The sequence below is a fragment of the Peromyscus maniculatus genome, chromosome 8, assembly GCF_049852395.1.
Source record: "Peromyscus maniculatus bairdii isolate BWxNUB_F1_BW_parent chromosome 8, HU_Pman_BW_mat_3.1, whole genome shotgun sequence".
In the NCBI taxonomy this organism is placed as follows: domain Eukaryota; kingdom Metazoa; phylum Chordata; class Mammalia; order Rodentia; family Cricetidae; genus Peromyscus; species Peromyscus maniculatus.
The window spans coordinates 108,710,596-108,737,611 of record NC_134859.1 but is presented as its reverse complement, the minus strand read 5'-3'; the positions used below and the strand labels follow the sequence as shown (position 1 = coordinate 108,737,611).

Here is a 27,016-nt window from a genome sequence, read left to right as displayed (position 1 = left end):
AATATCTCACTTCCAAAGGCCCAGACTACTGATACGTCAAGTCCTAGTCTGTAGTTTGCCACATTCCGTGGTGTGGAACTTGCATTACAGCTGACTTCAAGCTGTCCACTTGATATCATTTGATGTGGAGTTGGGGGGACATGGAGGTGAGGCGGTCCATGGCAGCAACCCATTACATACAGTAACATGAGGTGCAAAGGATAGCAACATATATTAAGTAATTATGAAATGGATTTGTTAATTTTGTTCTCGGCACAACTAATTGTAAGTTTATGTGACTTAATTATTAATGAGAGCTGCTTAACAACTGGCTGGCAAACTTCCTGAAAAAAAAAAAAAGTAACAACCAGGTCTCTGAGTCAGCATGAACTGCTTGCATGCATCACTGGGAGGAGAATGTGTCCCTGCAGGGCATCCTCTGGTCTCATGTCTGCTCCAGGGAAATGCCTTCAGCCTCTGGGATGATGTCTCAGCTCAGGACCATAACTTTGGGCCTCCTGGGCTGCACCTCTCCACTTCGGCAACCTGTTAGCATCTCATACCAGCCAGACATGTGTCAGCGAGGCTTCCAGAGCTCAGGCTTCATCCTCTTTACAGACTATTCCCCTCAGCTCAGTGAGAGCCGCTGAAGCATGTCCCCCAGGGCCCAGTTTGCATACAGAGCTCATCCTGTATACAGCTAAGTGTTCGTACCTCTGCTCTGCTCTGAGCAGTGTCCTCTCCCTCACTAAGGTGTGTTAAGCTCAGAGCTCCCTTTGGAAATGCAGAGCTGCTAGGGACGCCAAGGGTGGAAGGCAGGGAAGACAGTGAGACAGAGGAGGTGGTGGATGTTTATTGTATAAAATAAGAAGGGGCCACCCTTTCCTGGGACACGATGAACAAAACCCACCCCCACCCTTCCCTCCAGGGAAGCCCATCCTGGGGCTTCCCTGAACCCACCCCCGCAGCCCTGAGGGAGACCCTGCTCCCTGCTGGCCTCCCATAGGGACCAGGGAAGGCTGGAGCTATATGCCAGAAAAAGGCGGTATAGGGGACAGGACCCCATCACCCCAGCCTTGTCCCCATGCTTCCCTCCCCACCCACACCACTTCCCACAGCAGACTTGGGGCACCAGACAGCTCAACACGAGGGCACACTTGAGCCAGGGCTCCTCAGCCGGGCTGGTCAGACAGGGCTCTAGAAGACAGTGCACTTCTTGCCTGGCTTTTTCACTGGAGGTGGGCAGAGCACTGCCCTGATGGCCTCATCAAACACTGTCTTCAGACCTCTCTGGGTCAGGGCTGAGCACTCCAGGTACTTGACAGAACCTAGGAACATTGGAAGGAAGACAGATAGCAAGAAAGGGAGCAGCAGAGGGGGTAGCTGTCGATGGGGGAGCAGCAGAGGCAGGGTAACCTCCTCAAAGCACACCCCAACCTGTGTCCCATGCTTACTCACCGATCTCGCGGGCCATGGCCAGGCCTTGTGGGTAGGTGATGGGTGCCAGCTTCTTGTCCCGCAGCCGTTCAATGGTGTCCTTGTCATCACGGAGGTCCAGCTTGGTGCCCACCAGAAGGATGGGTGTGTGGGGGCAGTGGTGCCGCACCTCTGGGTACCACTGTGGGAACAGAGGTCCTGACCCCACAGGCTTCAGAGACCCTTTTGCCTGGGGGCAGGGCCCCTAATCTGCCCAAAGTCGGCCCCAGCTCCTGAGGCTTTTTTGTTGGGCTTGGCAGTGAACAGAGATCCCATCCAGGAAGGCCTGAGACTGCCCACAGCTTCTCAGTCGGGGCCCGTGGCCAGTTGTAAGCTGTACCCACTAACACCTTCAGTACCTCCCTCAGCAGAAAAAATCACTAGCAGAGACCCCTGGAGGGGTGTGCCTTCTGCTAGGACCCCCCAGGCCCACCCTACCTTGGCTCGGACGTTCTCAAAGGAGGCCGGGCTCACCAGGGAGAAGCAGATCAGAAAGACATCCTTCAGGGGGAGGGACAGACAGAACTGACCGAAGGGTGTCCAAGCAGTCTGTGCCTCCTCCCCATACAGGAACCACCCAACCCTAGAGCTGGCCCTCCTGCCACCTACGGTTTGAGGGTAGGAGAGGGGCCGAAGCCTGTCGTAGTCTTCCTGGCCAGCAGTGTCCCACAGCCCCAGGTTGACTGGCTTCCCATCCACCATCACGTTGGCTGAGTAGTTGTCGAAACTGCAAAGTGGAAAAGCTAGGCTGGGCAGTGATGCCAGGTTACTGGAGCCCGGGCAGCAGGCTTGAGTTCTGAAGACCACACAACCCAAACCGTCCAGCGCCTCAGCCTCACCATGGAAACCCAGAGCCAGGGTCACTTGAATTAAGACCTGGAGCCTAGAGGAGGTCCCATACATGTGTGACTGGCCTCTAGTGGCCAGCTCCAGCTACCTCCCACCCCCATGCACTCACACTGTAGGGATATACTCTCCCGGGAAGGCGTTGGTCGTGTAGCTGATCAGCAAGCACGTCTTCCCCACGGCACTGTGGAAAGAGGTTCAGCCCACGTGGCTCCAGGGCCAAGCCTCCGCCCCTTTCCTCCCCGCAAGGGCAGACAGCTCCCGCAGAGCAGGAGGTTAGTTTGGGTGACTGGGGTGGGGTGGGTAGGTCGTAGCCTAGCAGATCTGCAGCCACCTGAGGCTGATAGAAACTGACCAGAGCAGGCTGGCCTCCGAGAGAGCACAGTAGTGGGCGCGGCTGCAAGGGCTCACAATCCTGGATAGGGCGCGCCGCAACGCACAGGGGCGTCAGAGCTCTCAGCACCTTGGGTAGCTGGCGCGAGGGTGGAGCCACCCAGGAATCAGCGCAGGTGAAGCCCGGCCCCACCCACTGTGAGCACCGGGGCGCAGGCCGGGCAGCATCAGGTGTGCCCGGGCTAGAGGAAGGTGGACAGCTTGAGCTTGACCCTACCCCATCGGCCCCTGGACGCACGCGGCCAGGCTATGGTGGGGGCGCGGCGGAGCCACCTCGCCAGGACCTCGAGTCTGTCTGCCCCGCCCCGCCCCACCTCACCCGGTAGCCGCCTACCAGCCCCTCCGCCCCTGCGGCTCGGGACAGCGCACTCACCCATCGCCGACCACCACACACTTGATGGCCTGCATGGGCGCGGGGCCGGGCGGCGGCGGGCGCGGCCGCGAGCCGAGCTGCGGAGAAATGCCCGGCGCCGCAGCGGCCGCGGACCCGAACGCCGAGCGAGCGGCCGGAGACAGCCGAGCGCCGCCGAGTGCCGGGTGCGAAGACTGCCGAGTGTGCGCAGGCGGGGCGGGGCAAGGGGCGAGCTGCGGTGGGGGCGGAGTCCTAGCCAGTCCTTGAACCCCGAAGGCTTACACTGAGGGTCCACACCCAGGAACAAGGATGTGGTGCAACGCATCTCAGATTGGTGATGCCAGCGCAGGGCGGCCAAGCCCGATGCTTCCCAGGGACACGAGCCCACCCTGAAGCTGAGAGACCCTCGTGTCTACAGACCCAGTACCGAGGTGGCCTTCCTAGCTGCCTGGTAGCAATCGGAGCAACCCAGTACCACCCAGGAAGTTTCATTAACGCGGCTGGGGCAGCAGGTGCAGGAGAAAGGAAACTGGACAAGCACGTATCACCAAGTACAAAAGTCTTGTATTTCCATTCTGCCACTGGGGCATCTGTTTCCTCCTACCGCAGTACTTACTGTTCGGGGGTTTGTGTTTCTGGGACTGGGTCATCTGAGAGCATTCCTGTGCGCTGTGTCTTGCCTATGCTAGTGGGGAGCTGCGGGTGAACTACCTTGGATGGTCAGGTATGCCGGTGAGCACCAATGGTGGCAGAACCCCACCCTGACACTGCAGCTAACGCTTTTGAACCCCAGGCCTGTTTTTGAGAATGGGATGCAGCATTTCTGCTGCACACTTGCAGGGTGCTCCAGGTCTCCCTGCTTCCCTTCATTTAGGGGGACTCAAGGCTCTCAGAGGAGACCCCTGCACGTAAGCCAGGACAGCATTTTGCAGGAAGCTTGCCCTCTGGGCCTCTTCATCGCGGATGCGTGAGATCTCTGCGTCTTTGAGCCTCAGCTTTTCTCGGAGAGACGCGTTCTCACTCTCTCTGTCCAGCAGCGCCTCCCGGTGTTCACTCCCGACCACTGCAAGTGAGAGGCACAGTAAGGAGGGGGTGGGTGCCTTGCCTGGTGTCACAGCAGAGGCAGGCGGATCTCTGAGTTTTAAGGCCAATCTGGTCTACAGAGTGAGTTCCAGGACAGCCAGGGATATAGAGAAACCCTGTCTGGGGGTGCGGGAAGGAAGGGGTGCATCTGTAGGGGAGATCCCGACCCCATCCCGGGCCAAGCTCAGCTGCCCAGGTGACATGTGGTAACCTTTCAGCTGACGCTCCAGGGCGGCCACCTTCTCCCTGAGCACCTCCTGGGCCACCAGGTCGGCCTGCATACGGCCCATCTGTTCCTGCAGTTCCACTCTCACCCGGGCCACCTCAGCCACTTTTTCCTGGTCCTTGTTGCTCAGCTCCTGGGGTGGGGTGGAGGAAGGTGAGACCGCGCCTGGAAATGAGCCCCCAGAGCGTGTGCTCCTTGAAGCCATGCTACCTGTTGCAGTTCTTCCAGGCGCCGCTGCTGCCCCTCCATTTGCAAGTTCAGCTGGCTGGCCCGTGTCTGGGACTCAGCCACCATCTGCTTCTGCTGCAGGCAAGTAGCCTGAGCCTCATCCCTTGCCTGTGCCAACAGCCGAATCTTCTCCTCCAGATGAGCAAGGCGGTGTTGCTGTGGGCAGGGAAATGGCTGCACACGAAGGGCTCCCAGTCTGAGCTCAAAACTGGAGGGACAGACAGTCTGCAAGTGGACTAACCTCCACCCCTCTGCAAGGACCAAGGAGAGGACTTCATGGTGTCACACAAGTTATCAGTCACTAAACTTGTCCTGAATCCAGAAGCATCTCTTGCTGGGCTCTCCTCCTGCATCTCAAGCCAACTCTATCATTTCTAGCCTTCCTCTTACCCATGCAGTACAAGAAGCACCACGGCCCTGCTGGCCACTGGGATCTCTGAGCTCCAGTCCTGAGGCCCACGGCCCTGGTCTTGCCCACTTCAGCCAGACTCCTTTGCAAGGTGCTACAACTGGCCCCTCCATACTTGAGGCCAAAGCTCACCTCCTCCAGGCGAGCCTGGTTCCTGGCTTTGATGAGCTCCTCCTCAGCTTGGCCACGCTCACTGAGCACCGCTGCCTTCACGCGGCTCAGCTCCTGCAGGGCAGATAGCCACTACCAGTCCATCTTGAGAACACGCTGCCCCCTTGACCCCAGGGCTCCTTCCAGGCCACTGAGCAGCCAGGCTGGGAAAACTTTTCCTGAACTATCCTCAGAACCACACAGCTGTTCCTTGCTCACTGAGCAGGGCTTTTACTGCCCAAGAGGCCTAAATGTCATTTCTCGTCTCTGACCTTTCAGGGATGGGTGGGTCCTGGTGAGACCTAATGAGGCTGAAACTTAGGGGTGCTCCAGGGTCCTGAGGTCAAATGTCACCCTACACTCAACCCAGGGCCCATATGGTCTCACCTCTTCCAGGGACAGCCGCAGAGCCTCTAGTCTCTGTATCCTCTCCTGCATGGCCCTCTCACTCTCCTCCAGGTGGCGGGTCATGTGATCCACCTGTCCAAATGAGGGGTGTCAGGGCCAGCAAACACCCCATGGAATCCCTACCCTGGAAAGCAGGTATCATTTGGCAAAGGCCTGACTGGAGTGTCCTGGTGGCCACCAAGGACAGTGGCTGTGATCAGGAGAACATACAGCAAGGAAGTCCACAGCTGCCTGAACTATGGATACTGTTGCCTGCAACTCTGGCATTATCAACTCAAGGTTCACTGACCAGGGGCATGCCCTGGGAATATTGCACCACACAGGGCTGATCTGCAGGCCTCAAGTGGAGACAGGACAGCCAGGGGTGTCCACTGCACCACACAGGGCTGATCTGCAGGCCCCAAGTGGAGACAGGAGAGCCAGGGGTACCCACTGCACCACACAGGGCTGATCTGCAGGCCCCAAGTGGAGACAGGAGAGCCAGGGGTGTCCACTGCACCGCACAGGGCTGATCTGCAGGCCCCGAGTGGAGACAGGAGAGCCAGGGGTGTCCATCCATAAGACAGCACCTCCTTCGAGTGCAGCTTTTCCAAGTCTTCCATATTCTGTTTGGCCCTCCTCTTCTCCACATCCAAGCGCTCTGGAGGCCCAACAGGGAAGAGTATGGTGAGTCTTTTCTGGGGGTGTGTCCCCGGAGCTCCATGTGCCCTTAGTGCCAAGCCCGTCCATGCCTACCCTCAGCCTGAATAGCACGGATCTTCAACTCAGCTGATGAGTTAGTCAGCTCCTGCCTGGTCAGAAACAGCTGCTCCTGCTGAGACTTTACCTTCCGCTCCAATTCATCCACCTGGGAAGCAGGCAACACTAGAGGGAGCTTCACCCAGCCCTGCTAAACTACCCTGGGCTCTTGGGGTGGCTGGCTCTGTCCCCCTTTGGCCACACCCCTCATACCTGGCTTCTAAGCAGCAGGTTCTTTTCATTGGCAGCAGACAGGTCCCTGAGGAGCTTAGACTCCCGATCCACAGCCTCCTGGGTGAGAAGGGCAGGGTGACAGATGCTTCCCATTGGGCTGTTACCGTGTACTCCATCGGGCTCCTAGTCCACACAGCCCAGCTCCTACCTGCTGCTCCAGCTTGCGCTCCTTCTCCTGTCTCTGTGACAGGCTCTGCCGTTCCTGTTCCGCTGTGGTCAGTAGTTCCCCCAGGTCCTGGGCCTTCTGCTCTGACAGAGCCAGAGCAGCCTCTGTCATCTGTAGCCTACAAAGAGGAAGACCAGCCCCAGGCCAGCTCCAGCAAGAATGTCACCTGCTTGGCAAAGGTCTTCTGTTCTCACTCCTACCAAGCCTCTACTCAAACCCCAGGAAGCATCTGTCCCCTCCTCTGCCTTGTGGGCATGGCTGTAAGTCTCTAAGGTGCGTGAAGGCTGCTCTCCTCTGCCTTACTTGGCTTTGAGGGCATTGATGATGGACTGTCTCTCGTTGAGGGCTTCCTGAAGCTGCCCAACTCGTACTGCTGATGCCCTGTGGAGAGAGAGGTGGTTCTGGGAAGTCCAAACCCCACAGCCCCTGGCGTCTCCCAGCCTGGCAGCAGCTGTTGAACTCTGCACATTCATGTCTATAACATGCCCAGTGCACTGGGCACAGAGCCCAGCAGTCCACAGATGCCACTAACTGCCAGCCCACTTGCTTGGAAGCAATGACCTTGTTTTCAGCCTTGGTCATACTCAAACCAGACGCCAGGCACGGAGACGCAGTTAAGCTATGGTCCTTCCTGCAGCCGCAGGGCTCACTCACCTGCTGTTTCTGGCCATCTCGTCTCGTTGCTTATCAATTGTCTCCATCAAATCCAGAAACTGGAGACAAAGTCAGTCAAAACACCATTAGAAGCAGAGCCTACCCTGGTCAGGGACAGGAGTGCAGACTCCCGTCAACAGTGTCAGGCTGCAAAGGACATCTTGACCCCACTGTCTCATTCAAAAGGAGGTGGACTGACAGGGGGAGGCCTGGAGGGAAGGAGGAGGCAGATCGGCTGAGCTGGGAGCAGTCCAGGGCCAGTGAGGGCACTACGCTCACCTGCTTGGACTTCTCTTCCTGGAGGTGCTGAACCTCCTTGTTAAGGATGTTGGTGCGGGCTTGGTTCTCCCGAAAGGCAGTGAGCCGGTCCTGGTTGTGGTTCATGGCTTGTTCTGTCAGAAAGAGCCATGTTGTCCTGGGCTCAACATCAGGGCAATGGCTAACCCAGGCCTGTGCTGCCTGTGTCTGGAAGTTGGTCACCTGAGAGCCCGCCCTACGCAAGGCAAATCAGACATCCCCATCCAGTGCACCCGGGTGAAGCACTTCAGTGGAGGACAGGACTGGGTGATGCAGGACCTTGAGACAGGAACTCTCTTGTACATATAGGGAAGCTGCTGTACTACCCCCAAAGGTGGGTGCTTCCTGGAGTGCTTTCTGGCTTCCCCAACAAAGGTCAGGGGGTATATGACTTTAAGACTGACAGCATGTAAGCCAGATATGGTACTGCATGCCAGAGATCCCTGAACTTAGGCCACTGAGGCAGGGGGATTATGAGAGGTCAGAGCCAGCCTGAGTCACACAGCAAGACTGCCTTTTACACACACAAAGATCAAACATAAAGCAATTATAAGGCCTATGCCCACACAGATGCAGGGCTGGGAACAAGAAGGCACCGGAGATGGCAGAAGAGTCAGGCACAGCCAGCAGCCGGTGATGATGTTGTGGCAGGGAATATGGAGTCTGGGAACCAGGACTCCAGTGCGGATAGTTCAGACTTTGGTGGGTGATACCATGTGACAAACTACTGAGCCTGAGATATCATCTATAAGGACTCAGATGAAGGTGAATTCTGACAGAAGTCAGCACAAGCCTGCCACCCCCACTCACATTCACCAGCAGACACAGACTCAGGGGTAGCTGGGGGGGAAGATACCAGGAAGCCTCCCTAGCTGAGGTGCAGGCCATCCGATGGCTGTCAGAGCAAAGGCTTTAAGTCACAGGCTTTAGCTTCTTGCCTATGAAACCAGCATCCCCTGACTACACAGGTGCTAAGATGTGTGAGTATCTGAGAGAAGCCTGGTATAAGCTGCTTCCCCCTTGACCGAGGCTAGCTACTCATATGGGGGGGGGGCGTGTCTTGAGCCCTGAGCCACACCCTTCTATGGTGGATGGGCTTCTGTTAAAAGGCTTCATGCCTTACTCCAACTTCTAAGAAGGTAGCAGCCCTGAGCGCCCATACCCACAGCTCTCAGGACATCACCAGGGATGTTGTTCCCAGCCAAGTCCAGCCTCCACAGGGTTCTGTTGCTGGGGAGACAGTTCACCAGGGCCCGGCCCCCCAGGAGGCCAATGTTATTCCAGCGCAGATCTGGAAGGAAACCTATTGTTACTGGGTTGGATGGGAGGTACTGGCCCAGCCCAGGATGCTTCTTTTGATGCTTTACTGCCTGTGGCTGCCAATATAGCCAGGAGCCCAGGCCAACCTCTTCAGCAGCAGAGGGAAAGGGTGCAATTTAATACAGCCCGATGTACCAGGTCTCATGGGGGCACAGCAGAATTCAGGAGACCTCACCCAGCTGCTGGAGGGTGGTGTTGCCCTTGAGGGCCAGGGCCAGTTCCTCTGCTCCCTTGTGACTGATCTGGTTGTTTCGGAGATCCAGCTGCCGCAGGGTGCTATTGGCTGCTACACCCCCACAGAAGGTGGCAAAGGCGTCTTCCCACATGCCCAGGTTGTTCCACTCCAGCGTGAGACTACAGGAAGAATGGACACAGGTTCTTGGCTCAACAGAACACTTGGGTCCAGGGCTCCCCACTCGTGGGTGAGGAACAGGGAGAAGTGGTGTTAAGTGAGCTGGCTGCAGGACTGTATCCTCTGGGCCAACCCTAAGATGCAGAGAGTAATAGGTGAGGCCTGGATGGAGTCCTACCTCTGAATGGACTTGTTCTGCCGAAGGAGCTTTCCCAGAGCCTCGGCTCCTGTAGCTCGGAGGTTGTTGCCCTAGAAAAGGAACACCCTGGCCAGTCATTCTTGTTACCTTGGCTCCAAATACCACATCTCTGCCCCACAGACTCAGGCAGTGCAAAAGGCTAGGAGGTGGCTCTGGGCGAAGGCTGCCAGATCCTAGTTTTCCTGACAGTAGCAGCACCACAGTGCTCAGTCCCTTGGAGTTTATGTGAACACTGTTGAGTCGGGCATGTAGAGCATGCTCAAAACCACACTCCCGATACCCGTGGGATCCTCAGAGAGCAGTCCTAAGGCCTTGGGTATTGGGAACTCTTACAGACAGTCTCTAGCCACTATCAAGACCCCAGGTCCCCGGGTCTGTCTCTTTCCACTGCCGAGGGTAGAGGCCTGCTCACCTTTAGATCCAGACGCTGCACAGTGGTGTTGGCACACAGCCCTTGGAACAGCAGCGTGGACCCTGTGTAAAGGTAGTTGGAGAAGAGGGGCGTCTGTCCTACTGAGGCCATTGTTTTGGCTTCACTGTAGGAATGAATTTCCCCCTTGCTGTGAGGTCATGTTAGAAACATGTGAGTCTGCCAGGCCTAACCTTTCTTGAGTCAGCATGGGGAACTGTGAAAGCCAGAGACATTAAGGTTTCTCTATTACAGTGACATTGACCTCTACTCCCAGGTTTTGGAAAAGAATGCTAAAGAACACAAAGAGAGGAGAAAACAGAGGGGCGGTGGGTGGGGGAGCAGGGAATGCACTGACTTCCCTGCTTACAGCTACCCAGGCCAAACATAATCAGGACCCCCGCCCTTAGGCCAGCCAGGAGGCAAAGGGCTTGAGCCCCACTCAGAAGTTTCAGGTGCTGTTCCGAGGCCAGTGGCCTCACCTTCCTCACTGAGCATGCAGTCGCTGAGGACAAGCTCCTTCAACATCGTCTCATCATGCAGCAGCTTGCCAAGCGCCCTGCAGGTGTCCACCGTCAGGCTCTGAGTAGCCAGGTCCAGTCGGCCCCGCGGAAGTTGGTGCAGTTGCTGCAGGACAGCCTCCTGGGGCTCAGCCCCGCTCTCCTTGCACAGGCGGCTGTAGGAGCGCCGGAACTCCTCCATATCTCCGAATGCTGACAGGGCCTTGCAAGCATGCCCCTAAAAACAGGCTGCATGTAAGCTTGCTAGGCCGATGGCTGGGAGCCCCTTTTCCTAGAGAGCGTACACGGGGGCGTTGAGCTGAGCTGGCCCTGTAAGGGGAGGCCTAGAAATTGGAAATAGAAAGGAGGTCAGAACCGCTCGAGGAAGGGGTTTGGTGATAGGGACAGCTGGAGCGCAGAGCACTGGCCGAGGAGAGCAGGTAGGCGCGTTGCACATACCCTGGTCTGGCCCTACGGCCTCTAGCCCGCCCTCGCGACGTGGCCTCTGGTCGCTGATGCTCTGCTCTGGACGCCGTGCCGCGCGCCTCAGTATCCAGGAAGAGCGTGGAGCTCCGGGATGGAAGATAGGAACTACAACTCCCATGAGGCATTGCGGAAGAGGTGCTCTCGGTAGACCAATGAGAGCGAAGGGCGGGCTTGCGCTGGTTCTCAAGCCACAGGAACTGAAGCAGGGCGCTCCGACTCATTGGTTGGCAACTCAGGGAAGATGCTTGGGGAAGAGGGAGGATAGATGATTGGCTATTGGTCTTGAAGGCGGGACTTCATGGACGCGCTCCACGTTCATTGGTTGGGATGTGGGAGGGTTCCGGAGAGCGCGCACTGAGACTGTGGCCATGGAGGAGGAAACCAGCGGCTTCCGGAAGGTGAGGCCCCTGGGAGTGGTACCAGTTTAGCTTTGGGCATTGCTGATCCCCGCGTGACACTTGTGCAGACTCGACGTCAGCCTTATCGCTGTGTTCCAGTGCTTTGGTGGGGGTCCAGCAGCCGGGTGGACCTGGGCAGAGCAGCCCGAGCGCTCTGCGGCTGGACAGCGCCGCCCGCAGATCCAGGCTGGTGACCAGGAGTCTTCCCAGGAGGGACCACAGGGCCTTTCCCACCGGGCCGATGAGGGTGCGTAGGGCACACCGATGCGAGCCTCCACTGTTTGGGCCAGCGTCATTTCTCAGTGACAAGCAGATATGCAAGGACTCGCCCATCTGCTGGGGGAAACTAAAGCGGAGGTGTTCCGTTCCATGAGTGGTGCGTGAGGTTAGGAGTCGGCTTTTTGTATCAGGCCGGTGCGCGCCCTGTGCGGAGTTCGGGCTGGCTTCCACACTCCGCTCAGGACTTGAGTTGTTTTGGGGGCTTTGGACAAAATCGGGCTTGCCATCATTCATTGGACTACAGTGACCGAGCTGTCCCAGGAGAGAGTGAGGAAAGGAGGGACCTGTATCCCAGACTGTGGACGAGGAACAGGAGCTTGATGTATCACAGGCTTTTCCCTAATCCTCCCCTCCAGCAGTCACATCCACTCGTTCACTGACTGGCCTGTGGAGCTGTGGTGCCGTCCTGTACGCTAGCTTGCTCTCCGCAGCTGGGACCTGTGGAGCCTTTTCTGTTACCTCTGGTAGTGTGCCGGGGAAAAGACCAGCAGATGGCGCTGTTCTCGCGAATTTATACATGGTCCCTCCAGACAAGTTCACCTGCGCCTTAGACTCATTATGTCCATTCGCACCTGTGTCCCTCTGCGACGAATGGAGTCATGGCCTCCATGTGACTGATGCTCGTGAACCCAAATTCACCTTCCTCTGTAGGCCACCCACTTCTAGGGTTCTGGGTGTTGCTGCCAACCTATTGCCTCTTTCCAGCCATTCCCCATTCTGTTCTGCACTTGGTAAACTTGAGTGGTCTGCTGGCTTCACAAATTGCAGATTCTCAGGGGTTCTTCGTGTCTCACTTTGGGTGTCCCCACTGAATTCTTTTTTTTTTTTTTTTTTTTTTTTTTTTTTTGGTTTTTCGAGACAGGGTTTCTCTGCATAGCTTTGCGCCTTTCCTGGAGCTCACTTGGTAGCCCAGGCTGGCCTCGAACTCACAGAGATCCGCCTGGCTCTGCCTCCCAAGTGCTGGGATTAAAGGCGTGCGCCACCACCGCCCGGCTCCACTGAATTCTTAAGTCTGTGGATTCTCACCCTCATCCCCATCTCACATTGCCACCAACCTTTCAGGGTTTCAAACCATCCCTGAAACTTGGCCAATCCGCTGCCACCACCACCAGTACTCATATTGCATCATTACAGCTAGGTCTCTCTTCATTCACAGCTAGAAATGACTTCCAACTACTTGCCAAAGGAAGCTCAAGGGTTCTCGGGTATCTGTCCAGCTACCCATCCCTCCAGCCACAGCTACTGTGTCTGTCTGCGCAGCAGTAATCCAACCTAGGTAGTGTTGACAGTCAAGGCTGCCAAAGGGGTCAGATTTCCTCAAAGCTGCCACGGCCGATTTTAGGAGCATGTGCCTCCATCCCCCTGGATCTGATAGAGTATCATCTATACCAGGAATGATGTTCCTGGACTTGTCTCCATCTCTTGTGCTCCCTTGTCCCTACAGTCAAGTCTCTCAAGCCCTTCCCAACAGCCCCTATGACATTCTCCCTCAAAGCACAGCTGGCCTCATCCCCTCAACCTGGGAAGAGGCGCTAGGATGGCACTGTTTCTAGCTGAAAGTTACAGCCATGCTTCATCCAGAACTGAGACTTGGGGGACCTGTTGGGAATGGTACTGACTCCCTGCCCTTCCTCCAGGAGCTGGTGAGCAGACTGCTGCATCTGCACTTCAGGGATTGCAAGACTAAAGGTTTGGGGCACTAGTGGAGTGGGGAAGAATGTGGGCCCAGGGAGGGAGGGAGGGAGGCTGTCCCATAACCCACCCTTTCCCTCCAGTCAGTGGGGATGCACTGCAGCTCATGGCGGAGCTCCTGAGGATCTTCGTAATAGGTGAGCCAAGGGCCCTCGCAGCACCAGTAGACAAACTAAGAGGTTTTTCTCAGCTACTGCCAACCCTAGGTCCTGTCCCTGAAAAACTTACCCAAGAGCCATCTAGGCCCCCTCTGAGGGCTCACAGTAGGTGCAGAGGAGGCCTAATAAGGGCAGGGCTAAAGCTGCCCTGCTTCTCCCAGCTCACTTCAGTGTTTCTCCAGAAGCTGCTGTCCGTGGGGTGTGGCAGGCCCAGTCAGAGGACCTAGATGTTGTCAACGTGGATCAGCTGGAGAAGGTGCTTCCTCAGCTGGTACGTGGGGTGCAGGTGGGGCAGCCCTCGACTCCAGAGTGGTGCCTGTGTGATCACTTTGAGCACACCTCTCTTCCATAGCTGCTGGACTTCTAGAGATCGCACCTGTGTCCTGCCAAGTCTCGGATGAATTCACATCAGCACTGACATCCAGAACCAAGTTCTCCAGCTTCCAGAGGATGGGAAGATCCCGGCAGCTGTTACCCTCCCTAGCTATTGCCTCTGGGGTCCTTGTGAGACAGGTGCAGGGAAAGGTGGACCAGCCTGCCCACAGCCACAGCCACCCCCCCCCCAGCCCTTCACTGTAAACAAACCAGCCGCTGGCAGTGCCGCCTTCTTGCCACCTACATCAAAGCTTCTGTGCAGCTTTGTAACCACCTGACCCCCACCCCCAGGATGCCTCCCTGAGCTGTAAATTTGTTCTTACAAAGCAACATCAATAAATCAACACCATCTCTCTGAGGCTTGGCCTTCGTGTCTCCATTAATCACCTGAAGTCTAGTTGCTTCAAAGCCTGAGCCCCATGCTCCCTTCCGCCCATCTCAGTGGGACTCTCAGCAGAACTCTCAGAAAGGACAGGACAACAAACAGCATGTGTGCACATGCTGCAGTAAAACTGGAGCCTTCACACACGTGGCTGGCTCACTTGGAAAGTGTTACTCCTGCCACAGGCCACAGCAACTGCCACCAGTAGGCAGTGGGGTCCAGGAATGTTTCTGTGAACCAGTAACGGTTCACTGGTGGAGGCAGAACCAGGATACACAAGGTGAGAAGACTGGAGATCTCTCTTCAGCAGAAAGGGCCCGTAGGCTGTGACCATGTGACCATGCCGAACTGCAGAAAGGCTCTCCTTTAGCCCTGACCTGCCCAATTGCAGTCCGGGTATAGGTAAGGGACAGGCTGTGCCCTCAGAGAGGTGGAGCTGAGAGGCCGCCCTGGAAGCCCAGTCCAGGCTTGAGCCCTCTGATGATCAGGAACTGGAAGGCCAGTTCTCAGGAGACATGCGGGGTATCCTGCTAACCCCTATACATAGTGCCCCCTTAGGTCTTGGGGAGGCACTTAAAAAGGTCCTCTGACGTCAGTCCAATGTGGGGGACACCATGGAGCACCCAAGAGTTAGGAGACACAGTTACCCAGGACCACAGCCCAGAATTGAGAGCCACATCAGTGGTAGAGGTGGGAGCGGGAGGTCAAGTAGGAAAAGCATGGAATATGGAGGGACAACAGCTATTCTCACAGGGCCCAGAATAGACTTGAGGGCAACCTCTGAAGGCAATGGTTAGACTGGATGTAGCTGGATGGACAGTTGCTCTAAGTGCCTGCAACCCCCATATACACACACAGTAGGTTTCTAGGTCCCAAGCACTGGGGAGCCAGTGGGAGATGGGAGACATTCAGGAAGGAGCTGGTTAGGGGGACACAGAGCCCCAACCAGCTCTAGTGCTGGAACTGGACCACATTCCCACTGAAGGCATATAGAAAAGGCTATCAGAATACCCTAGGCCAGGCACAGCCAAAGGTAGCTTTGTGGTTAAGTGCCTGCTTCCTCCTCCCTGGTTGTATGCCAGAAGCTTGGAATGGCCCCAGGTTGTAGGTAATTTGCCAAGGAGGCTTCCTCCTACACTTCTGTTCATTCAGTAAAGAGGCTAATGAGGTCAGATATAAATGAAGAGGAAGCTGGCCTACCCAGGGTTCTGGCCTTCTCAAGACCTTCACAGATACCTCAGCTTTTTTTTTTTTTAATAGGAACACCCTGTGGTACAGCCAAACTCCCAGGGGTCCACTGGGTAGCAGTGGATAAGACTAAGCTGGATGGAGGCCTAAGGGCCCTTTCTGCAGAAAAGAGAAGCGGAGGCCTTGAGAGAAGCGCGAGTCTTTATTCCTGCTCGGGGTGGGTGGGGGTGGGATCCTGTGGCTGATGACGGGCATCTCCAGGCTGGTAGCTCTCACCTCTTGCTGGCTGTGACACAAACACCAGAATGACCACATGCTCCTGGGTTGCTGCCCAGCCACCCTGCCCTACCCAGTTAGTTCATGACAGGCAGGCACCTGGCAGCTTCAGCCACTTGGGCACTTTGCCCAGGCTTCTCCTCACAGGCTGGATTGTCCCTTGAACGGGCTCTGGGGGCCCCAGTGCCCCCTCCTCAGTGATTGGCTCAGACTCCAGGGACACAGGGTCAGGGGCTGGCAGCAGAGGTGGGGACCCGGTGGCCCGGGACATACACCTAGGGGTGAGAGGCCAAGGCCAGGTGGTGGGCACAGTCTTGGAGGAGCTCCCAACCCCTCAGGAACTTACCTGGCCACCAGCACGTCAGCCGTCGATGGGGAGACGGTGTGTTCTAGAAGTCCAGGTTCCAGGTAGAGACCTTCAGAAGCCAGAGCCCACCCTCAGCCACAGAAGAGACGGACACTCCACCCACACACTCCAAGTGGGGACAGCGAGCCCAGTGCCCCAGGGAGGTGGGCACTGGGCTGCAGATCCTCCAAGCCCACAGGACCTCTGAGTGAACCCCTTCTAAGGAATCCTGCTTTGGGCATCAGGGAACTGGGATTCAGGGTGAGCCCTAGTGGCAGGGGTCAGAAGTGAGGCCTCACTCACCTGTTGTTTCTTCAGCTCCAAAGTGCACAAGGGCCGCAGGGAAGAGGTTTGCCTGAAAGGAAGGCAGGGGTGGGGGTGGGGGGCTCAGAGGGCCAGACCGGCAGTGCTCAGCAGGCTCCCAAAGATGATTCCATCCCTCCCTCTGGTGCTCTACCCTCATGGACCACAGGATAGCAAAGCACCAGTTAGGAGCCCCACTTTTCATTTGTGTGAACTATGGTGTCCTCCTTCATGATCCACTGCCCAGCTGCAGTACCAGTGAATTTTCCGTCAGTCTGGAAGCTCACAGTGCACTTGAGTTTATGACTCAGGTACACCTTGCTGAGGGGGTCAGAGGAGACACAGGGCTGTTGAGTAGGACTCTGGGTCTGCCAGCCTGACACTGTCTAGGAACACAAGTAGGAGGGGAGACCTGTGTCGCTGCCCCATTGACATACAACTCATGCCACCCCCTACCCCGATTATGCCCCAAAAATAAGAGTGAGGAACTATGTATGGGCTGGGGCATCTCTACAGTTAGGAATGTACCCAGAGCCACTGGGAGACAGGAGTGCCCTAGCAGAACAGGCCCAGGCACGAGGCAAGGGCTGGCTCCCCAAATCAAGCTGCTTTAGAGAAGTGAGAAGCTGAAAGATGCTTCCTTGTAAGATACACTGGCCCAGGCAGGGTTGTCACCACTGCACTAAGTAGGAAACTGGAGCCAGGACCAGCCCAAGCTCCTCCTATCCCACCCAAACAAGGAGAGCTAGTGCTTTGAAAACCCAATTGAGTGCCTGGGATCAAAGCCTCCTTAACCACATCTATCCTAAGGGGGTGGAAGGTATGAGGTTTCTATCCAGGGGACTGGCCCTACTTTCTCGGGCACAGGTGTGGGGTGGGAGCAAGAAGTAGACAGGGCTGCTTCCATTGACACCCTTGGACACAAGGCTCTGAGGCCTCCTTAACAGGGTATGTGACAATACTAGCCCTGAGAGGCCCTAGTATCACACATGAGAATGTTTTCCTTTTTTTCAGTCTCTGTGCCCAACGGGGAGGGGGGGGGGTTAGGGCTGGGGCTGGCTGACGTGGCCAAAGACTCAGGGCAGCCAGGAGCCTGGCAGGACCTGAGAAGGGGCTGCAGCTGCAGGCTGAGGGCATTCTTTCCATGCGGCTCCAGGCTCCTGTGAGTGCCACAGGCTGGAGGGGTGGGCGGGGTGGGTGGGGTTGGGGGATGTTAAAAGATTAATAAGAGCAAGCTTCAAAGGCCAGGCCTAGGAACGCTGAAACCTCAGCCTGCAGCCGGCCGCAGAGGGACACAAACAAGGGCGGTGAACGCTTTGAAACGCAACTGTGAGGTCTGCGATCAAAGCACCATGAGAGGAGGCCTGTGGGGTGGGCGGGGGGCTGCCCTAGTGCCCCTGGGAAGGCGCCAGAAGGAAGCCAGGGATCCAAGCAGGGGGCATGGGGAGGACAGTGTTAGAACCTTCCTCAGCCCAGAATGGCTGGCTCTATCTCCCACCAAGGTAGCTCTGCAGTGGCCAGGGCCACCTTCTAGACTCACTGCTGTAACTGAGTGGCGTTCCCAGGCACACTATGACCGGCACACCCACAGGACCTTATCTGTTTTCTGCCACCACAGTCGAGGGGGCTCCCTTGGACATGACTGAGGAGGCAGTGCCACGTGGCAGCGCCAAGGCTGGACCCTGACCCGACAGTGCTTGGGAAGCTCAACGAGGGCCAGGGAGAACCCAGAACACCAAGAGAGGAAAGGCCAGCTGTGGGCTCTGTCCCCACACTGCCCACACCCAGCCCTAGAAAGGGAAAGGTGAGGGCAGTGGACTTGTTGACATCAAGGCTAATCAGTTTTCAGAGGAGGCTGGGCCTTCACATAAACCCTAGTGGACCTCTCCCTGCAGCTTGGTCCCCTGTGACAGTGTGAGCGTCTGTCCTCTCCAGGACCACAGACAGGAACAGCCACCACTTTGGTTCATAACCAAAAGCAAGGCTGCCTGCCACCTTCCTCTTTCTCTCCAGGACCAAAAACCCTTGGGGGTTTTGCCTGACCACACACCAGCCATTGCCAGGATCAAGCCTGTTCGAGGGAGGAAGCAGCAGGAGAGTGGCCTGAACTCCAATGATAGGGACAGGGAAATCCCTGGTTGGGGGACTCACTGGTTCCCTCACAGGCTGGGTCTCAGCTGACTCAGCTGGAGGTACAAGGAGTCCTCTGGGCCTTGCTCAGTTCTGTCAGCAGCCGAGTCTAGGGCCTGCCTCACTGCTCGCCTCTTCCTCTTTCTCTTTCTGAACTTGCAGAATGGATACCCTCCAGCCTGGGGCAGGAATTCAGGAGAGCATGGGGAGGGAGTCCTCTCCCACAAGGGGGCTCTCTAGGACCCTAGGACCAGCTCCTAGGTGAACTCATCCTCTTTGTTACCCATCAGTGCCTGCCCAAAACTGAAACCCTTGTCCATTTGCTTGGGTTTCTGGGGTCCCAATGGAACAAGGGGCAAGTGGACAGAAGACCATCCCAACCAACAAATGGGATTCCACCCTCTGCTCACTCCACAGTCCCCCATGGGCCACTCTGCCCCACACTGGAACTTAACACTGACCAGGACTCCAACCAAGCTCTAATCCATTCTCTCTATCCCCAACACAAACACAAACACACACACACACACACACAGAGAAGCAGTGGGACAGACTTGATCACCTGACCACAAGTTTCAAGCTACAACCCTCCCCCTAGACTCCCAGGACTACAGAGAGCTTCGGGAAAGGGATGAGGGTAGCAAATGACCAGCAGTTTCCAGCATACACCAGAAGGCAAGAAAGGCCAGACCTCTCCAAGCTTCAGACAGTACAGAAGGCCAGGTGGGGCTGGGTACAGGGTCTCTAGGATTCCCCCACTTTGACTGACTTCCCTCCCTTGGTACCAACAAAACAACTGCTGATCTCTAAAGCCTGAAGCAAGGAGGTGGGCTGGGGCAAAAAAGGGAGACTCGGGCTCGGGCCCAGGAAGCTTACAGTGCAAACGGGGCTCTGTTGCCACCTTTTTGTGGTTTTAGTCCTCCTTGCCCCCACTGCCCTTAGAAAGCCCTTGTTCTCCTGGGCCAGTGGCATCCCCAAATGCGCCCCTTATGGTCTACTGTGGACACCCCTGGGCAGGAGAGCCCAGCCCTGCAGAGACAGAAAGCTGCAGCTTCCAGGGATGCTGCCTGCTCACCTACCGGAGGGGGGCAGGCTTCTTTCCCTCAGCAGCAGGCAGGGATGCCACCCCTTGGGAGGCCCTGTGGCTCCAGACAGAGCTGACGGATGAAAGGAGACGGCTGCTGGTAGCAGGGGCAGAGTGTCACCAGGAATCAGGCAAAGGCGGATGAGAGGCACCCTGGGGCTTTGGGGGGGGGGTGCATGTGAATCCCGACTGGGGGAGGGGACTGGGCACTGGCCCTCAATTCCAAAAGCGTCTTCCAGATTCAATGTTTATCAACAGGCTGGGCCAGGGAGGTAGGGAGGGGCAGAGATGAAGGAAGAGGGCCGGCGCCTGGAGGTTCATAAGCCAAGAAGGGAATCACAGGGTCACAGGCCCACTCTGGGGTACCTCCCTACTTTCCGTTACTCCAAAGCCATGTGGCTCCACTTCTTCCCTCAACAGCCCCTGGTGAGCTTCCAGCTTGCAGGGCCTGCTTGCTCCCAGCCCCGTCCCAGCTCCCAATGGTGGCAGCTCTCGGCAGCCAGTGGAGCCTGTCACCCCCAACCCAGACCTTTGTAGAGGCCTTCAGGCGCCTCTGTTGTTAATTAAAATATCTGAAGACTTTGAAAAGGAAACCATTAGGCCAGAGGGGCTGGGGAGGCCCCAGCTGCTCTCCCAGGGGCGAAGGACAAGGCACTCATTCCTCCTGGCTCTGCAGGGCACAGAGTCAAGTAGCCTCTGCCTTGGAGCTCTCTGGACCTCTAGAGGCCCCACGGAAAAGCCTGGGGCCAGCCAGGGTATTCCTACCAGAGACCAGCAGGGGTCCAGGGGAAGGATGAGCCCAGGAGAAGGGGACAGAGATAAGGGCCGACAGCAGCCAAGGACCCCAGCCCTCTCCGGGCTCTGTACTACTCCTGGACCAAGCTGCCAAGCCCCTTCCTCACCCAGATACTAGGGGGCTGGTGTCACTCAGCAGCCCAGGGTCCAGGACCTCCAGGCGGCCCCAGATGAGGACAGCAGGCCAGCTAGTTGGGCAGGCCCATCCCCACCCCGGGGCCAGGCAGGAAGCGGAGGAGGTTGGAAAGCCCTGTCAGAAACAACTTCAGAGGCACACTGCTCCCTCTGAATTTACCGGCTCTAAAAGGCTTTATTACCCACCCGCAGGGCCTGCCAGGGCGCTCCTTCCCAACCCAACCGCAGCATGGCGCCCTGCCCTCCCAACACAGCCAGCCCCAGCAGCACCCTTGTGAGGCAATTGGTACCTGAAAGAGAGTCAGCGTGTGGTCATCCAGGACCATTTTGGGAGGAGCGATGACTGTGGAGAGAGGGGGCTGTCTTTCAGGACACTGGTAGCCCCCATACCTCAGGGCAGGCAGGACTCAGTAGGCACTTGTGAGAAGTTTCTCAGGTCACAGGCTGTGCTCCCACCTCTGCTGCTCAAAGGGGTCCTCACCACCCTGGGGACGGCTACCTCCTGGATCCGCGGCCTCCCTTACAGCCTGAGCCACAGGGTGGGACTGGGAAAGAGGCCGAGCTGGGGAGCTGGGCACTGACACTCCCTCCAAGGGACCACAGGGTTGGGTAGCCAGACAAATCCCAGCCCAGAGAGGAGGTCACACCTTCCAGACTAAAAAGAGGGAAGAGGGTCGGTGCCAGATGAAGCGGAGGCAGGATGAGGGGCAGAGACTCACACAGGTAAAAGGACAGCTCAGGATTCCCCAGGTGGCTCCTAACGAAGTCTCGCAGGTCCCCCACTGTGGAGAAAGGGCAGCATCAGCAGAGGTGACTCTTCTAACACTCATTGCTCAAGGTCCTGCTGGGAACCTAGAGACATCAGCCCCAGGGCTCTCCTGGCAATGCAGACTCAGCATCCACCTTGTTGGTAGATGCTAAGCCCTAGATGTGGGGATTCAACAGTGTATTCCCCACCTTCCTAGATAGTCAGCCATCCTGGATGGACCACAGTACACACTGCTTCCAGGATCCGTATCCTGAGGCAAGAGTGTCGTCCTGCCTACCGAGAGCCATGCCAAGCTAAGCCTAAAGCATTCCCAGCACCTCTTGAGGACCCAACTCCTCAACTTGAGCTCTTCCAGGGCTCAGGCCTAGAACTACTTCATCCTCCCTGTCGTAACACAGACATCGGCTCTGATGGCTTTGATGCCTTCTTCTGAGAGGCTTCCTACCTGCTCATGTCCAAAACACTCAGGATCATGAGTTCTGGGGATAGGGACAGAGGATTGTGAGAAGAACCAGCCCAAGACCTCAACTGGGTCTGGATCCACAAACGCTGCCACTTCAGAGCCATTTGAGTGTCACGGAGGGATAGAATGGCGGCCTGCAACTACCCCATCTCCCTAGAGTTCCAAAGGTAGAAACTGTAGTCTTGTGACTTAGAACCACCCAACAGGGGCAAAGTGGTCCTCCCCAGGCTACTCCAGGCACTCACCAGTCTCACTGGGGCGGAAGAAGCCCTGCAGGATGTACCGGTCAGGGAACAGTACCCTCAGTGCTACCTGTGCAGCAGTAGGAGGAAGGGACAGTCAGAGGTACACCCCGCACAGGGAGGGGCTCACTCCTCCGTTCCCACCACAGCAACTGTCAGGTACCCCAGGCCAGGAATTCCCCACCATCCTCAACACATCTGTTCTACAAGGAAAAGGAGCCAAGTGCCCGAGGACATATGCACTCCAAAAGCTCACCAAGCTCAGCATGGTGGCACACTCATGAATTCAAGGTCATTGCTGCCTATAAAGGAAATATGAAGCCAGCCTGGACTACATGAGCCCCTGTCTGGATGGATGGATGGACAAATGAACAAATTCATCTAGTATAACCTGTGTATACTTTCAAATCTGCTCTGTTGGCTGGGTGCGGTGATGTATACTTGGAATCTCAATGCTCAGGAGGTAGAGGCAGAACACTAAGTTCTGAGCCCACCAAACACCAATGACAAAAAATGAAGATTTTTCATCACAGGGTTAGGGGACAGGCAGTGGTGGAGCACTTGCCCAGCATGTACAAGGCCAAGTTCAATTTTCAGCACTACAAAGAAAAAAAAAGCTTTTCATCCTAAAATGCTGAGGAATTAGCTGGCCATCCTGAGCCTCAAGTACACAAACCTGTCATGATACCTACTCAACCAGGGAACACATGTCCCATATGGTGGTGTGGGCTATGCAAGCCTGGGGCTGCCTAAGCTGTGGACCACCTGTGGGCATGTTATAGTCACTTGCTGGGGCGTGTCCTCCCCAGGGAACTTAAGGACCTCCTTGCTTACCTTTGGGTAGCGTTCCAGCTTTTCTTTCATCTGAGCCTCCCTGAAGGCCTTGGTCACTAAGGGGGCTTCTTCTAGGCGCTTCCTGTGGTGAAGAAGGCCAGGTCCCAGTCTCTCAACAGAAAAGCTCCTCACCCTGAGCCTCAAAAACAACTGGCTCCCCCTTGCTCTCCAAGGTTTTAAGGGCTATTCTCCCCCAAGAGGGTAGGAAGAGACCAGAGTGAAGGTCAGCATGGATGAAAGCCATGAGAGATGAATACAGGGCCAGGGGCACCCACCGCTCACTCTTGAGCTGGGCTAGGCGTCTCCTCACATCATCCACAGTCACTTCAAAGAACTCGTCAGGTACCTCTGCTGGCCAGGGCTGTAGCAAGTCCTCCAGATCAGGGTGGCACACTACAGGATCTCGGTCAACGGGCTATGAACAGAGAAACTCAGTTGATAAGGTTTCAGCTCTGTGTGTGTGTGTGTGTGTGTGTGTGTGTGTGTGTGTGTGTGTGTGTGTGTGTGTGTGTGTCTCAGCCCCCACAGTTGGAATAGCATGCAGACTCTCCATCCCAGCTCACCACAGCCTATGTGTAACATAGGGCCAGAGTAGGGCTTGGGAGAAGTAGTATTTAGAAGCCCTGATGTCAGCCCTTGGTGGGCATCAGTGCTGCCCATGGGAACTGAACTACAGGGCAGCCCAGGAAATGTCCTAACAGACTTCTTGCCTCAATGGAAGAACCTCAAGATCAGGATGCCAACTTGGGGAGGTGCACCCCAGTTGGAGGCCACGTCAGGGGTTCCAGAAAGGAGGAACAGTAGAAGCCACCAAATTAGAGTGTTGGCAAAAACTCCAGCCAGCTGCCCCTAATGCCCTCTCTCGGCCGCAACCCCAAAGCCAGGCTGACTCCACCTTTCCCCTGGGGAGCAAGCTGGCCCTCCCTCTGCCCACCCAGGGACAGAGGAAGGGACAGCGTCACTCCTAATTGGCATCAATGGCAATGAAAATTACAAGGCAGGCCCAGTCCATCTGTGGTGCCCAGGAGGGTGGGATACCTCCTCTGTGCTAGGGCCACCCCATGGAGCCAGGCCTGACCAAGGTGCCCAGTCGGGCTGGCAGAGCCCATGTTGGGTCCTGTCCTGCAGACAAAACAGCTGTAATGCCACAAGCCAGACCCTGAAATGCTGACAACCTGGGGACAGGTTGTCTGACTCTAAGAACAAGCTCCCCCGCCCCTTGCCCTCCAGCAGCCTTTCACAAGGCAGGGCCAAGCCACAAGGCATCATTCTAAAGATGGCTTCAGGCCCAGGGAGGTTGACCCTGCCCAGGACCAAGGAACTCACCCTCCTTGAGGGTGTATTTTGATGTATATCTGTCCCAAATGTCTCCTGGGAAGTCCTCCCAATAACTACTGTCCATGGACACCAGATCTCTATAATCTACTAAGTTTTACCATATTGCTCTAGCCATAGAGCCCATTTGACCTTGGGCTACAGAGCTAAGAAAGGTTGGCTGAGGCCTGCACAGGGGTCCACAGGTGGCTAGCCAGGGCCCTAGGGGGCTGCTCCTTCAAAGCCACAGCCACGAAGTAGCCACTGAGGGCAGTCTGCTCCAGAGGTCTTTCTAACATGATGCTAGGCGCCAGGCTGCCCCCATGGCCACAGTGCCTGCATTCCAGCAGGGCCACAAGCTTGCCCAGGCTCCAGGGAAGAATGTAGACACATCCTGAGCTACAAGCAACAGTGTCCATGGACAGCCAGTCTAGGCTGGGTGGTGGCAACCTGGGATCCAAAGGCAAATGTAGCCTCAGGCACTCAGGCTCAAAGACTGGAGGGAGCTTAGAGACAGGCTTTCTTGCTGCCAGTTCTGGACCCTCCCTAGGTACAGCCTGGGGGCGGCAGGGAGGACAATGGATTGCTAGCTGCGTCCAGGACAGGGGACACAAGGGACATCAGCACCACATTGCTCAGGGGCTGTTGACTTTTAATCAGAAAAATAAAACTGGCCTCTTTCATTGCTTTGGACCCTCCTTCTGATTCCTATCTACTCAGGAGAACTGTCCACCACAAAGCACTAGGAGTCCAGTGACCGGAAGGACAGAACAGAGAGCCCACTCAGGACAGCTCTGCACCATCTTAAGGGCACTAGGGCAAAGGGCCCACTGCACCTGCTGGCAAGGATCAAGCTAAGTGAGCAGCTACAGAAGGGTCCAAGCCTCTAGAATTTTCCATGATACCTCACAGGGTCTGTAGCTGGGCTGGTAGGAAGCATCACATTGTCACCAGTGGTTGCCAGGGAACACAGAATAGAATGGAGAAACTCCATCAGTCCCACAGTCCTCTCAAGACAAGCTCATCCCAGAGCTGCTAGGCAGGGAGGTTGCAGCAAGGCAGTCACCATCATGGAGGCCACACGGCTACTCCACCCCCCAGCCATGCCGGACCCTGTTTACTTGGGATACTCTCCCAGTGCCTGGCTCCCAGCTGCCGTCCTGCCAACACTGACAGTTTTACATTCGATTCCCACCCTTGGTGCACTTATAGAGATGTTTGTAGATAGAGAACTGGAATCTGGAGATGAGACATCAGAGGAAAAGAAAGCTCACAGCCACCAAGGACAGTCACGCCTGACAAGGCCAGTGAGACAGAGCATCACTGAGGCCTGAAGGAGAGAAAGGGACTGTCCTGCCATTCTTCCAGCTAAAAGGGTGCTAAAATCCAAAATAATGTCTTAGAACCACAGTATGTTGTGAGAAGGACACACAAGGCTGTGCTCCATTGGGCTGGGGCTGGGAGAGGGCTGGAGGGAAGCTAAAGGCCTCCTGGTAATCACAATGAGAAGCTTGGGCAGGAGGCTCCCAAAGACAAGCCAGAGCCTACTGCAGGAACAGGGAACTCAATGTGAAGGGCCTCCCCAAGAGCCTTTCCCCAGGAGGCCTGTGCATGTTGGGCCCAAGTCCTCAGAATAAGCCTACAGGGTCAGGGCATATTATGGTTGCTATGTGACTGGTAAAGAAATTGAGGCACAGAGTGCCTGAGGAACAGCTGGCTTGGGAGTACAGACGCCGAGGGCAAGGGCGGAGGGCCTCCCTGTTGTCTGTGAGGCTGTGATGGATGGCCATCAGGATGAAAGACCCCTTACTCAAGCCTGTACAGAGGAGGCTTTGATTCCTGGGAACCCAGCAACACAACGGATTCTGAGGCTTAGCTAGCAGTGAGGGTCTTGTACACTGACCAGAAAAGAGACAAGGTGAGCAGGAGATAGCCCAAAGAGCTGAGCAGGGCAGAAAGCAGCAGCCTCCCGTTGCCCATAGCCCTCGACTCCACCACACCTGACCCCAAGCAGCTAGGAGCAGGATACAGGAGGCACATAGAAGAGAGCCCCTAAGAAGCAGGCTGAGTACTACTGTGAGCAGCGTCCAGGCAGGAGCCACCCCAGGGCCAGTGGGAAGCAGGGAGTGAAGGACCATGCTTGGGAGAGAGCCTTTGGGGAAAGGGCCAACATAACCTGGCCTGGCCAGTCATGGACACCTTACTCATATCAAAAATGGCCCTGCTGAAGTTTCCTTTTTGGACAGTGATTTTCCAGGACATGATGACAGATGAAAAAAAAATATGAACACTATTTAGAGATGACCTCAATCTCAGATTTTCCAGCTTCTCCATGAACAGCGGCCGCCTGCCCGCTTTGCTGCTCTTCCTCAGCCCAGCCGGCGCTGACAATGGCTTTGGTGAGAGGGAATGTGAAGCGTTTCCCCTCGAGGCTTTGAGCTTAAATGAATCACTACAAGAGGGATGCAGGCCAAACCTCTGAGTTACTCACAGGGCTCAGCCACCCTTGGGAGGGAGGCGCCTGAGCACATGGACACCATCAAAGGCCCTGGACGGCACAGCAGGAGGCAGCTGTGCCAGAGTACGAGGCCAGGCCGATTCAGGCTTGGGAATAACACAGAGCGATGCGGCTCTTCTCCAAGATGCCAAGACACCTACAGAGAAGCTCAGCCTGACACACTGACAGGGATCCTAGGGCAGGTCTCCACTTCCACAGCCTTCTCTTAAGGGTTCAGCTTCCCTACTGTGGATCTGAATTACTTCCACCTCAAAGAAATGGCCAAGCCTCTTTTAAAAAGAGAGAGCACAGCCGGGCAGGGTGGCGCACACCTTTGATCCCAGCACTCAGGAAACACAGGCAGGCAAATCTCTTCAGTTCAAGGCCAGCCTGGTCTACAGAGCCCAGGACAGCCAGAGATACACAGAGAAACCCTGTACTAAAAAAACAA

At 56.3% G+C, this 27,016-nt stretch overlaps 4 protein-coding genes across 9 annotated transcripts in view; 1 reads left to right on the top strand and 3 right to left on the bottom strand.

The window, feature by feature from the left end:
• Window positions 1–810: 810 nt before the first annotated feature.
• Rac3 (Rac family small GTPase 3) lies at window positions 811–3,237 on the bottom strand. 3 transcript variants are annotated; one of them, XM_006987660.4, is made up of 6 exons: window positions 3,068–3,218; window positions 2,414–2,485; window positions 2,065–2,182; window positions 1,894–1,956; window positions 1,438–1,597; window positions 811–1,307 (listed from the first exon to the last, which is right to left on the bottom strand). In XM_006987660.4, the coding sequence occupies exons 1-6, from the start codon at window positions 3,100–3,102 to the stop codon at window positions 1,177–1,179; spliced, it is 579 nt and encodes a 192-aa protein (XP_006987722.1). In that variant the 5' UTR covers window positions 3,103–3,218; the 3' UTR covers window positions 811–1,176. The 3 variants fall into 3 exon arrangements, with proteins under 3 accessions (XP_006987722.1, XP_006987721.1, XP_015861675.1); XM_016006189.3 differs by having other exon boundaries at window positions 1,096–1,307; window positions 1,434–1,597; window positions 3,068–3,219; XM_006987659.4 differs by having other exon boundaries at window positions 1,056–1,307; window positions 1,894–2,182; window positions 3,068–3,237.
• Window positions 3,238–3,588: 351 nt separating this feature from the next.
• Window positions 3,589–11,014, bottom strand: Lrrc45 (leucine rich repeat containing 45). Its single transcript, XM_006987661.4, has 18 exons — window positions 10,879–11,014; window positions 10,402–10,763; window positions 9,923–9,984; window positions 9,490–9,560; window positions 9,135–9,313; window positions 8,802–8,930; window positions 7,622–7,734; window positions 7,343–7,401; window positions 6,992–7,069; window positions 6,671–6,806; window positions 6,502–6,579; window positions 6,286–6,397; window positions 6,120–6,190; window positions 5,530–5,622; window positions 5,125–5,217; window positions 4,566–4,739; window positions 4,341–4,488; window positions 3,589–4,109 (listed from the first exon to the last, which is right to left on the bottom strand). Exons 2-18 carry the CDS (start codon window positions 10,619–10,621, stop codon window positions 3,913–3,915), a joined length of 2,013 nt encoding a protein of 670 aa, XP_006987723.1. The 5' UTR covers window positions 10,622–10,763; window positions 10,879–11,014; the 3' UTR covers window positions 3,589–3,912.
• Window positions 11,015–11,149: 135 nt separating this feature from the next.
• On the top strand, window positions 11,150–14,165 carry Cenpx (centromere protein X). 3 transcript variants are annotated; one of them, XM_076543968.1, is made up of 5 exons: window positions 11,150–11,303; window positions 13,220–13,271; window positions 13,358–13,415; window positions 13,618–13,703; window positions 13,785–14,158. In XM_076543968.1, the coding sequence occupies exons 1-5, from the start codon at window positions 11,274–11,276 to the stop codon at window positions 14,009–14,011; spliced, it is 453 nt and encodes a 150-aa protein (XP_076400083.1). In that variant the 5' UTR covers window positions 11,150–11,273; the 3' UTR covers window positions 14,012–14,158. The 3 variants fall into 3 exon arrangements, with proteins under 3 accessions (XP_076400083.1, XP_006987724.1, XP_042139179.1); XM_006987662.3 differs by having other exon boundaries at window positions 11,155–11,303; window positions 13,358–13,411; window positions 13,615–13,703; window positions 13,785–14,165; XM_042283245.2 differs by lacking the exon at window positions 11,150–11,303 and adding an exon at window positions 11,363–11,550 and having other exon boundaries at window positions 13,358–13,411; window positions 13,615–13,703; window positions 13,785–14,165.
• A 1,395-nt stretch (window positions 14,166–15,560) lies between these two features.
• Aspscr1 (ASPSCR1 tether for SLC2A4, UBX domain containing) overlaps window positions 15,561–27,016 on the bottom strand; it is a 38,960-nt gene continuing 27,504 nt past the window's right edge. For both annotated transcript variants that reach the window (XM_006987663.4, XM_016006185.3), the window contains exons 8-16: window positions 23,030–23,169; window positions 22,755–22,836; window positions 21,924–21,990; window positions 21,166–21,228; window positions 20,737–20,789; window positions 16,303–16,354; window positions 16,000–16,069; window positions 15,753–15,928; window positions 15,561–15,663 (exon numbers count right to left, since the gene is read on the bottom strand). In XM_006987663.4, the coding sequence (XP_006987725.1) occupies window positions 15,650–15,663; window positions 15,753–15,928; window positions 16,000–16,069; window positions 16,303–16,354; window positions 20,737–20,789; window positions 21,166–21,228; window positions 21,924–21,990; window positions 22,755–22,836; window positions 23,030–23,169 (717 nt within the window). In that variant the 3' untranslated portion in view covers window positions 15,561–15,649. The remainder of the gene's footprint in view (window positions 15,664–15,752; window positions 15,929–15,999; window positions 16,070–16,302; window positions 16,355–20,736; window positions 20,790–21,165; window positions 21,229–21,923; window positions 21,991–22,754; window positions 22,837–23,029; window positions 23,170–27,016) is intronic.